This window comes from Myotis myotis, unplaced genomic scaffold, assembly GCF_014108235.1.
Source record: "Myotis myotis isolate mMyoMyo1 unplaced genomic scaffold, mMyoMyo1.p scaffold_m19_p_14, whole genome shotgun sequence".
NCBI classification, from domain to species: Eukaryota; Metazoa; Chordata; class Mammalia; order Chiroptera; family Vespertilionidae; genus Myotis; species Myotis myotis.
The window spans coordinates 39,680,012-39,692,309 of NW_023416318.1; the positions used below are offsets into that span (position 1 = coordinate 39,680,012).

Genomic DNA, 12,298 nt, shown 5'->3' on the forward strand with positions numbered 1-12,298 from the left:
TACAAAACAGTCTTCTGGTTCTACTGTAGATTACTGATTATAGTGTCGCTTCAAAGTTGAAAACCATTTAATTTAAAGACTACGTGTAATGCCCTCATGGATTGTTTCAGATTCTTTTACTATAGGAAGGGGGAGTACCTACAAATGTCGCATGAAAATGAAATTCGATGTTAACTTATTTCCTGGAAGGAAATATTTGTGCTTCAAACATGTGATAGCAGATGTTAACCCTGTGCTCCTGCCAAACTCAAATTAATCTCTGTTAACATCTTCATATAGCACATTGTTTTCAATCGGCTCTGTAGTTCCGTTGAAGCTAAGTGACTTCAATTTGTTATTCCTCACACAGCTGCACTGAAATGACAACACTGCATTTATCCAGCCAAACTGACCCTCTACAAAGCTAGTTGCAAGAGGTCCCTCCACTGACCTCTGTTGAAAAGACACAAATTGAAGTCTATTTTGACATTGGAAAATAGAAATACATTATATAGAAAAAACTCATGAATTACATTGTCACATTGCAATTTTCTTTTCAACACTGAGGTTAACAATGAGAAGATGCTTGCTGACCAAGACAGTGTATGACAAGTCTGTATGCATTACAAGGCACAGCAGGGAGAGTCACTTTGAGATGGGCTTAATGAAATGGGTAGACACATAAATGACCTCAGAATGGACAGCCACTATTTTACCCATGGCCATTTAAAAACATCACTATCGTTTCATTGTATCACTCTAGAAATACAAAAGCTAACATCTTTATATCAATTTACTTAGTATTAAGAGCAAAATCAAAGAGCAACTGCCATGAGTAACTATGGAAAAGGCCAGGGCTCTGGCGAGGGTAGGACTTGAGGACCCCGATCGAGATGAATATGAACTGCTAAGTCCATGACATGACTGCACTCATCACCTGTCGACAGGTGCTTCTAGGAAATACTGTCTAGCCTGCTTGCTTGATTCAAATAGCTATGGGAAATGACATCCACATTTTTGAGAAAATGGCTAAAAGTTTTTGGTTATTTTAAACACATAAAAATTGCATATATTTTATATAACTGGATAAATATAACTGCACATATGTACACAACTGTATACTTGTTTTTAACATGAAGTTATATATATACTTAAGGTGTACAATTTGATGTTTTAATATATGTATACATTGTGAAATAATCACCACAATCCAGCTAATTAACATATCTATCAAGCACATTTCTATCTGAAAAATAAGCATCTAATGTTTCTGAGGAAAGAAATATTTTAAAGGAGGCTACAAACACCCCTATTACACACTGCCAAGCTCATCCTTAACTGACACTGACATAATGCATCTGGGTGGCTCTACTGCACTCCAAACCTCTCGGATCCTACCACAAAAATAATCACTGCTAATATCTGGTGCATTTTCCCAACAATTATGTCTTTTTAATGTGACTGGTATAATACTCTATATCTTTCATTTTTTATATACTTCATCTTATATTTAACAATTTATTGAGTGACCATTTTCTGATAAATCTTAATAAATGTCTTTTAAAAAATACTATATTTGATGGTAGCATAATGTTCCAATGTATAGATATAACATCTATTTCCCTAAAGTTAAATGTTTAAGTTATTTCTATTTTTTCTCTGTTATACATGGTGCTTTAGTAAGTATCCATTTATATAGACCACTAGAGGCCTGGACCCCTCAGGGGATGTCTGACTGCTGGAGGGATTAGGCCTAAGCCAGCAGACAGACATCCCTCTTGTAGTCCAGGACTCTCGCAGTCCGGGACTCCTCGCTCATTACCGCCCGCCTGCAGCAGAGGTGGGAGAGGCTTCTGGCCACCACTGCTATGCTTGCCAGCCCTGAGCCCAGCTTCTGGCTGAGCAGCACTCCCCCTGTGGGAGCACACTGACCACCAGGGGGCAGCTCCTGAGTTGAGCGTCTGCCCCCTGGTAGTCAGTGCCCATCATATCTACCAGTTGTTCTGCCATTCAGTTGATTTGCATATTAGCCTTTTATTATATAGGATTATCAGTGTGGGAGGGGATATGATTTCCTTACGCTAGATATCTTACTATTGGATTACTGAGTCAAAAGTTCTGAACATTTTTAAAGTTCTTGTTTGTGCTTTTCAGAAAAGCTGAACCAGTTTACATTCCTTCCAGCAATGTGACAGTCTCAATTTCACTCTAGAAGAATTAAGTCTTAATGTGACAAGAATAAAGAGTTATTTTAATTTGCATTTCTTCGATTACTAGTAAAGTTGACATTTCCTAGCATATGTTTCTTGGTATTGTTTTTCTCTATGAATTATTCTATGATTTCCTCATTTTTTTCTTTTTTTGTTAAGTAAAGTTAGTTTGTTTTACTTACAGCTCTTCCAGTATAAATTGAATATAAATGCTGATACTGAGAAACATTAGGAAGAGTTACTGAAAGATGTCAGAGCATCATGCCTTCTAATCCACCCTCCATGAACTTCTTATGTAGTGCCATGAATCTGGCCACAAAACCTTCCAAGTGATAAATGGCTTTACTACCCAGCTGTAGGCGACGTTCATAGTGAGCTGCCATCTGGGCCACTTCTCCCTCCAGCTGTCCATCACAGTTATGCAAAAGTTCCGAGAGAGGCCCTTCATTATTATTTCAGGAGGAATACAAGGAGCTAAAAGCTCACAGAGTCTTCCATGAACTTCAAGGAGCCTTTGTGGAGTCTGCTGGCTGACAATAGCACTAGCAGTCTCCCTCAGCTCCATCTCTCCATCTGTTTCTAGGACTTCGTGATCTGGAGCAAAACGACATGATTGGACTCTACAGACTGACACATACATAGGGCTTTTCTGAGCCTTCCGCGGGACTTTTCTGGAAGTCTGTGAGCCAGCAGGGCAGGAAGATTCAGACCTTCCTCCTTGCACATGGTAGATAGCACGTGGCAAAGGCTGGAAGCAGGCACGCGAACAGCCAGATACCTACTAGGAGCAGGTGGTATGACTTTAGATGTAGAATTGCAACACGAGATCAGTCTGCAGGTGGACATGTACTTGCCCATGGTTCTACGCAAGGCATGTTTGTCAACCTCTGCCAATCAAACCACTTTAAAGTCTCCTAGAGAGTTTGTTTCAAGTTGCTGTGATTGTGCCACTGTTTTCAACATCCGAATCGCTACCCTGTCACTCGTTCCAGCATCTCTGGGATTAACTACAAGGTGGTAGTTGCTTGCCATAGTGCTAATTTCAATTTTCTTTTTAGATGGAGCTGTGATGGTCTCATGTGCAATTCTCAACACCATGAAGTTCACAAAGAACACACATAATTCTCGTCTTTCTATGAGCACCTCATGGTCCGCACACAGACAGATGAGGGAAGTCACCACGTTGCACCAGGTTGTGCAGCTGGGCCATCTGCTCCTTGGGATAGTCCAGCCGTCCCGGTGAGCAGGGCGAGTCTGTCAGCTGGAGTTTGCGGCCACGTGCTTCAGGTCCCGCGTGCCCTGCACTGCCTCCGTTTTCTATTGTGTGTTTTTTATTGTTCTCTGACATTAAGGATATTAGCTTTTAAGCTGCTGATTTGTTTCATCTTATGATACATTCTTATAATTTGTCACTAATGATTAAAATAATGTTTATTATAAAGACTTCTAAAAATACGTAAAAATCTATTGAAGGACATAAGAATTAACCATGATCCTTCTAACTGGTGATAGTTGAATATTTTCATGTGCTTTTTGCCTCCTTTTCTATTTGTAATCATTTAAAAAATAAAATTGGGTCCGGCCAGCAAAGCTCAGTGGTTGGTGGCGACCTATGAACCAGGAGGTCGCGGTTCAATTCCCGGTCAGGGCACATGCCCGGGTTGCAGGCTCAATCCCCAGTGGGGGGCGTGCAGGAGGCAGCCGATCAATGATTCTCATCATTGATGTTTCTATCTCTCTCTCTCCCTCTCCCTTCTTCTCTTAAATCAATCTATACTAATAAAAGGGTAATATGCTAATTAGACCGGATAGACCAGATGTCTTCCGGACGTCCTTCCAGACAAAGCCACGGTGGCAGGGGCAAGGCAGAGGTGGTTGGGGCGATCAGGCAGGTAGGCAGTTAGGAGCCAGCAGTCCCAGATTGTGAGAGGGATGTCTGGCAGTCAGACATCCCCCGAGGGGTCCTGGATTGGAGAGGGTGCAGACCGGGCTGAGGGACCCCAAAACCCATGCACGAATTTCATGCACCAGGCCTATAGTAAAAAATATATTAAGATAAATAAATAAATAAAATTGAAATCATTATATTGTGTTCTGTATTTCTTAAAACCATGCCATAACTATCTCCTCATGACATTAAGCATTCTTTTAAGACGTTACTTCCATAGCTGTGTGATATTCCACTGCATATGTGCCATCATTTATTTAAACATATGCCTCCTTCTAAAAAATATTCAGATTATTTCCTAATCTTGCTACTATGACTAACCTGCCATAAGCAATCTCACCTACTTGACACAGTTTTGATGCTCTATTTAAAATTAACCTCAACCCCATGTCTCCTCTTCAGGCTACGTCACACAGCGGACACTGCACCTACCTGTTACTTGAGTAGGTGCAATCACTTGGCTGGCACTTGAGGTAGAAGCTTCAGGGGCCACTTCCACAGGCACAGGAGGTGATGTTTTTTCAATCACTACTGCACAAGGACGGAGGGGATTGAAAGGACATTAAATGTGTTAGATGCACTGACATGCCATTTCAAAATGCAAGCATAATTTAGCCTAATGACATACCACGGTAGCTCTTAGATTGTAAGAACTGTCATAGGTTCCTAAAGCTGAAGGTATGAACCTATAGGTTTCAACATTTAGCAAGAATATCTGGGGATAATTCAGAAGCCAAGAAAAATGACCTGTCATCAAATGACGACCCTCAACAATATCCTAATAATACATATTACTCCTGACCACAGAAAACAGCATAACACTTCTTTTGCCTTTATAATACTTATATCATTGTAATACTCACATTATATAAGTATATTAACATACTTAAGTGTATAATTCTAATGATTTATTAAACTCTAAAAAACTCTAAAATCAAAGACACAGAATATTCTTATCTTACTCTTTTATTGAGAACTAGAGGCCCAGTGCACAAATTTGTGCACTGGTGGGGTCCCTCGGCCTGGCTGGCAATTAGGGCCGATTGGGGTTGTGGGAGGTTGGCTGGGGGGAGGGGCCGAGGGAGCACACTGACCACCAGGGGGCAGCTCCTGCATTCAGCGTCTGCCCCCTGGTGGTCAGTGCGCATCATAGCGATTGGTCGACCGGTCTTTCGGCCACTTAGGCTTTTATATATATAGATGTTGTTACAAGCAGCACAGGTGAACAAAGGCTACCTGGGAACTGTGGGTGCAGATGAATAGTGGAAATGCCTGGAGAGAGCTGGGGTTGACCAGGCTCAAGTTTGGTTTTCTCTTGATCCAATGAAGGTATTTCCTGTGTGGTTGAATTAGAAAGACAAAAAGAGAATTGAAGTAAGAATTATTTTTCATTTGCACTTATACCTATTTTTATTTAATTAATTGTACTCTTACAAAGGCAACAAATGTGATAGTACATTAGACAAAAACCTGTGCAATTGTGTATTTTTTTTAAATGTGCTACTACCACTGTGCCACTATATGGCAAGCTGCTGAGTGTCTCCTGCAGTGCTAACCCAAGCACACACCCTCACCCATCTTCAAGGGCCCAGAGAAAAGGGTCCCTTCAGACATGCGAAACCACTGCCTTGGCTCAGAGGCCCACACTTGGTCTAGAACAAAACAATCCCTGAAGAAGAACTAAACCGTCACCTCATTCACATGTAGCTCTGCCCCAGATTAGATAATGTCTATAGCAGATGTGTCATAACAAAACACACAATATTAAAATGTGTTATGCTGGTCAGTCCTTATGGACGCCCTTAACCTCACATCTAATAACTTGGCACCTCCAGGTCTCCCAGTAAGGAGAGTCCGGCAGAGAAACAGAAAGGCAGAGCCTGGGAGGAGGGCCCTAGGCTTCCTGTGTCCAGTTGCCCACTCCCGTCCCCTGGACCACAAGCAAAGAAAGAGACTCATGATCAGTTCCAGCTCCAGCTCCTTAGGACTCATGTAGACTGAACTTGGGGCTTGTTAAGCATCTGTGACCTTGTCCACACGTGTGGGGCCAGGGCGCTCCTATCATCGCTTCATTAAAAGTATTAATCAGGTTACTCGGTCACTGTTACCCTACATAGTCCCTCCCCCCATTTATTATTTTATAATTACACTAGAGGCCCGGTGCATGAAATTCATGCACTGGAGGGTGGGGATCCCTCAGCCCGGCCTGTGCCCTCTCGTAGTCTGGGACATCTCAGGGGATGTCTGACTGCTGGCTTAGGTCCAATCCATCCCTCTCGCAATCCAGGATCCCTCGCTCCTTACTGCCCGCCTGCTCACTCCTTACCACTGGCTCACTGCTCCTTAGCGCTCAGCTAGCTGCTCCTTAGCACTGCCGCGAAGGCGGGAGAGGCTCCCCCCCCCCCCCCCCCCGTGCTCACCAGCCATGAGCCCAGCTTCTGGCTCCCCCTGTGGGAGCGCACTGACCACCAGGAGGCAGCTCCTGCATTGAGCGTCTGCTCCTGGTGGTCAGTGTGCATCATAGTGACCGGTCGTTCCAGTCGTTCTACCATAAGGGTGACTTAGGCTTTTATTATATAGATATTCTTTTTATTTACTGTTCACCTTACTCGCAGCTTTCATTTTACGCTAACTTGGAGGTGTTTTTTAAAAAATAGAGAGACCTAAATCTTCTCTTGAAATTGTCTTTCCTTTTGCTGTTATAACATAACTCCTAATTCTCCAACTATTTTGACACTTTGTTCTCATCCTCTTTTAATACAGTTGACATTCAATATTATTTTATACTGTTTCAGGTGGACAGCGTAGTGGTGAAACATTATTATATTCTCTCCCCCTTGCTTTAATTGCTGTCATCCTCTAGAAAGCTTACTCCCCGGGCCTCCATGTCCCTTTCAGCCAGTCTCCTAGTTTGAATTACCCCTTTCCTACTTTTTATAAAATAGATATCTTGCCTGAGTATCCCATCAAAGATCCAATTGTGTAGGCACGATTCTTTATAGGGTAACTCCATTTAGATATTCCACAAATCCCTAAGTCCACCCCTTCCAAAACCATCCAGTATGTCATCTCAACTTCATTTCAGACAATGACACAATCATTAACCCACCAGGTTTAAAGTCACTTTTTAGTCCTCCCTCCATTTCTCAACCTAACCCCTGCCCATTTGCACTATTCCTTCTATTATCCATCCTTTTCCATATCCATGGCCCGCACTACCCCAAGTCTGGATTCACTCTCTGATTCTCAGTTTATTCTAATATTTACTTGGCCTCTCCAGCTTCCTCTTTCTCCCTCTCTGTCAATCCTGCTGTGATTTATCTTCTAAAAATACTGAGCACTTATTACTTTTCCCCACTTCTTAAGAACACAGAGTAGCTTTCTATTACCTATTGAAGCTGACCTCAGTTTCAATTGCACCCCAATCCCTGCACCCCACGGTCAATGCCAGCAAGAAGACCATCAATCCACTCCCGCAGGTAACAGACAGAATCTCCCTATTGGCATGGGCAGCAGCCTCCCTCACCAATGCCACCTCACCCCTGGACAGGTGGGGTCCAGCTGAGAAGCAGAGTACTCCCCCACTGCTGACAACTGCAGGCTGGTATCCCACGCCTCCCAAAGTTTCTCTTTCTAACCCGTCTCTCATGCTCCCCTCACTGACCTCTTGCTGTCCCAGCCACACCTTTGCGCATGTAACTTCGCACCCCCGGCCACCCTGCTTTCTCTTCATCAATCTTCAATATCATGAGGCCCTCTGCCAGGAGTTAAGACCACAAGGACTCTGGTTGCATTTTTCCCACTGCTGCTTCTCCAAATTAATTGCAGTAAGAGTAGATAAGAAAATGTTTGGGCCCTCTTTCAGATTCCTAATGAAAGGTAGCATGAACTCAACCATAAACAGAGAAGAACAAGCCTGCGATAAGACGAGGCTGTGAGGGAGCTGGCTGGCCCACTCCCACCCTGAATGATTCCTCCCTCATATCAACCAGAACCAAATTCAAAATCAACAGAATTGCAAACTACCGTACGTCACTGAACTTCAGGAAATGCTAAACAACAGCTGCAAATGTTCATGCAAAATATGCATATTTGTTGTGTTTCTTCTGGGGGTTAATATAACACGACATTCTTCCTTATTGGGTGCTATCACTCTAAAATCACTTTTTTTTTTTCTGGAGTCTTTCAGCACGTATGCTATTCTATCCCATGTTCATAAGATAAAGATTTTTAGAACTATAATAATTTACATATGTATTTGCCCGATCTAAATGTGAATATTTACTGCAATCTTGTCAATTAAATAACTATAAATGTATAAACATTTAATCATTACCTCACTGTCATGTTATTATAGAGAATCAAAATAAGAGTCAGACAAGGAACAATATTCCTTAAATAGGACTTAGTTCCAGAAAATTTATATATTTCCTACTAATAAATTTCACAATTTATAGCCCCATTTTATGCCCCAAACGAACAGATTTATAAAAATTTCTCTAAAATGTCTAATCAGTATTCTAGGAATGGTTGTAACTTTCAAGGGTAAGATCTGTTCTTACTCTAACAAATTCAAACATGCGTGTTAAATTGTAATTGAATTAAAAAGTGCATCGCTCAATACGTATGCACCATAAGAATATACAATTACATAAACCCGTCAGATGCTTTCTTTTCATAAATGGTCCAGGCCATAAATTGACTCCTTGAATTCTGTTTTAAGCCCTGGTTCCTATTAGTCTCGTCATTTTCTTCCCCTGGAATTTAAGTTCCATGAAGAAAATAAATTTTGTCTGGTTTTTCGCTCTATTGTTTTCCTAGCATTCAGAATACTGCAAGCCATACAGTAGGTGCTCACTAAATATTTCTTGAATGAATGAATGAATGAATGCCATTTCTTCCAACCAAATTATGAATATACATGTTACCGTATTTAAGCTTTAAAAACACATACATATTCCAAAAGGAAATCATTGTGAAGTTAAAGGGGGGAAAAGAGACTTGTAAACAATGAACAAATTACCTTCTCAGGGGGTGCAGTTGCCACTAAAACCAGAAAAGAAAGGAGAACATTAGTAAAATTTAAAACAATCTACTACATAATATTTTAAGTTTTAAAGTGCAATAGAAGTTTAGTATGTCTCCAAAAGGATGAAGAATCAAACTAAGTCAAACGCAGAATTATGGCCACTACTATTTTGGATATTACACACAGCTGACAGGGGAAAACGGTCAGGGCTATGTCATTCCTCAGTTACAGGAGGTCAGGTCACAGATGTGATGAAGTTCTTTCCATGTCCCTCATTAACTAAAAATGTTAAAGGAGGCAACACTTTCTAGTACATCATTTTATGCCTAATCTCAATATTGTAGAACATTCCATATTTTAGAAAACAAACATTTCCTTTAGTTGGTCATACTTATCCTGAACATTATATAATGTTTGAAATGCTTTCTGATGTCAATGTTAAGAAAAGAATGCCACTATTTCAATGAGACAAGAATAGGTGCTGCATTCCTGATGCATATGAATTCTTAATGAAGCTCTGTGAGCATTTCCAGGAAGATATGCTAATGAAATTTCGGGGGAAAATCACAAGCTAATAAGATCCAATGACTGATTAGCACCAATATGGTGAACAAATTACATATTACACAATCATAAACATTACCAGAGGGTGAATGGCTATACCTTTGTATTTTGAAAGGCTTGCTTTTCATTAATCATTCCTTAAGCCTTAGGTGAACATTCACCAACATTTTTTCTCATGAGGCAATGTCTCAGTTACATTAGTATACAAGTTTGGTAGATGCATTAACTCCTAAAAGCAATCAGATACCAGACTGCTACCACCGCTGCAATATTCTTGTGATTGAAAAAACTCAACTAACATTCTGTCCTGCCTGATCCACTATTAAGAAATTCTTGAGACAGAGCCTGGACCAGAGCAAATTTTCTCCTGCTTACACAGAGGATGAGGAGTTGCAAACACCTGGCCATGACACCCCAAGTGTATAGGAGCAAACTGGTCATCACTGTCAACTCTAGGTGAGGTCCCACTGCTCTGCCTAACCAAGAACGAAGTGCAGCAAGAGGAGGAGTGGAACGGAAGAGGCTAGAACACACGAAGGTTCAGAGCCCTGCAAAAAAGACACCTCGACCAGGAAGGAGGCCTTGCCAAGCCCCCAAGTCTTCATTAACCTATGGCACCTTCTCTCCTTACAAAATCCATAAATGAGCACCCTGAATTCTGACCTAAGACTCAAGTGAGAAAAGCCAACATCAGCTTTATTAGAGCCAATATATATTCATCCAAACCTAAGATTTGTGTTCCTTCTTTGGGGGTGAGAATTTTTGTAGTAACAGATATTCAAAGTATTAGATATGCTGGTTTATATTAAAAGACAGAGATAGAGATAATCTTCTTTGTGAAAGCCAGGGAGATAGTCAGTGTCAGCTGTCTCTAGACTCCCTCTGGAGTGTAAGGCCTAAACCACTTCCCTGGAAAAACATGCTCCCTGGTACCATCACTTACTCTGTGCGTGACAACTGGAAAGTCGGGTCCCCTCTCTAGGTCTCAGGTTTCCCCAAATGTAAATCAAAGGACTGCACTAAGTGGTCTCCAAGATCCTTTTAATTGACCCTGTCCTTCCTCCCCTCAACCCGGACTGCCCGTCGGACTTTATTTCATGAAAGCTCCTTTGATGCTTTAACTTTAAGCCTATGGATTCCACTTTTTAAAGTAAGTAAATGTTTATGAAATGGCCCTCTAGACACAGAAATGAATGTGGGCTATTCTTTGGGGGATCTAGCACTCTCCAGGACTAAACACCAAGAAAAAGGGCCCCCAAACACGCGACTATGTCCTGAGATTACCTTGGAATATTGTTACCTGCTAGGTCCATATGACTCTAGAGCAGTGGTTCTCAATCTGGGGTAATTTCCCCCCCACCCCCACTCCAGGGACATCTGGAAACGTTTGGACACCTTTTTGGCTGCAAGAACGGGAAGGGAGAAGGTGCTACTAGCATCTCGAGGTCAGAGGCCAGGGCTGTTGCTAAACATCCTACAATGCACAGAGCAGCAGCCCCCACATCCAAGAATTACCCACCCTCAGTGTCAACAGTGCGAAGGCAGGAAACCCCTACTCTGGAAGGGCAGAGACAGGGAAACCAAAGCAAAGACACACGAGACAGATGGCTAGGCCCATGATCCATTTCCACTCTCACCTTCGGGCTCCGCCACTCCTGGCCCGTGTTCCCGGGAGAAAGTCAGGGCCTCCACTGGCTCTTCCTTGGCTGGGAGAGGTGGAGGATGAGTACTTTTAGCAACAGGTTGAGTGTTCTTTGGCTTGACAAATACAGGTCCTTTACCTACATGGTGATGGATTGGCCTGCGTCTATGAACGCCAGAAACCGTATAACCCATTCCACCAGGACAGATTTCCTTAAAAGCAGCTAGATTTGGGATGGGAAAATATTCCTTTTAAAAATCTAAAAGTGCAAACTGATACAGAGGAAAATATCATGATGAGTATCTCTTAATAAATCATCACTAATATAGTTACATTTAAAATCTTCAAAAACAGATGCAAAATGCTTGAATTTCTGTTAAACTTGCATATTTACAGAAAAAAACCCCAACCCTTTTACTAAACATTTCTCCAGCTGTTAATTTCTTATCCTACACCATCAGATTATATATGTATTTATATATATAGCACATAGAGCATATATTTAATATATCATTTGTATGTATCAGCAATAAATTAGGTGTTATATAATTAATATTTTACATATCACATATATTACACATATTAAGTATATGTAATATATTAGATTTGTATGTATAAAAGACACTATATAACATATATCTTATTGGAGATGTGTGTAATATCAACAAAAATTGGGCTTTTTTCCTTCTGCTATGGTTTAATTTCATTGATTATTAACAAGAAACTCAGTAACATCTCTCTAAATTAGATGATGGGCAAAAAAAAAAAAAATCACTATTCAAGGAAATGAGGGGTTGAAATCGTCATAATTTGTTTCCAGTGAGGAACCCAAAGGACTCAGCCAGAATGGAGTGTATGAGCTGACATGGAGAGGTCGGTTAAGAAGGATTGAAAAGGGGAAGCGTACTTGAAGAGAGAGTCTCAGG

General features: G+C 41.3%; 1 protein-coding gene and 1 pseudogene across 16 annotated transcripts in view; both read right to left on the reverse strand.

The window, feature by feature from the left end:
- The window catches only part of LTBP1 (latent transforming growth factor beta binding protein 1), a 344,018-nt gene that overhangs the window by 103,370 nt on the left and 228,350 nt on the right, over positions 1 to 12,298 (reverse strand). For 10 of the 16 annotated variants that reach the window (XM_036334902.1, XM_036334896.1, XM_036334900.1 and 7 more), the window contains 4 exons: positions 11,368 to 11,595; positions 9,161 to 9,183; positions 5,374 to 5,473; positions 4,570 to 4,668 (listed from right to left, as the gene is read on the reverse strand). In XM_036334902.1, coding sequence (XP_036190795.1) covers positions 4,570 to 4,668; positions 5,374 to 5,473; positions 9,161 to 9,183; positions 11,368 to 11,595 — 450 coding nt within the window. The remainder of the gene's footprint in view (positions 1 to 4,569; positions 4,669 to 5,373; positions 5,474 to 9,160; positions 9,184 to 11,367; positions 11,596 to 12,298) is intronic. The other 6 variants (XM_036334901.1, XM_036334897.1, XM_036334907.1 and 3 more) reach the window with 3 other exon arrangements.
- LOC118669115 lies at positions 2,278 to 3,912 on the reverse strand (annotated as a pseudogene).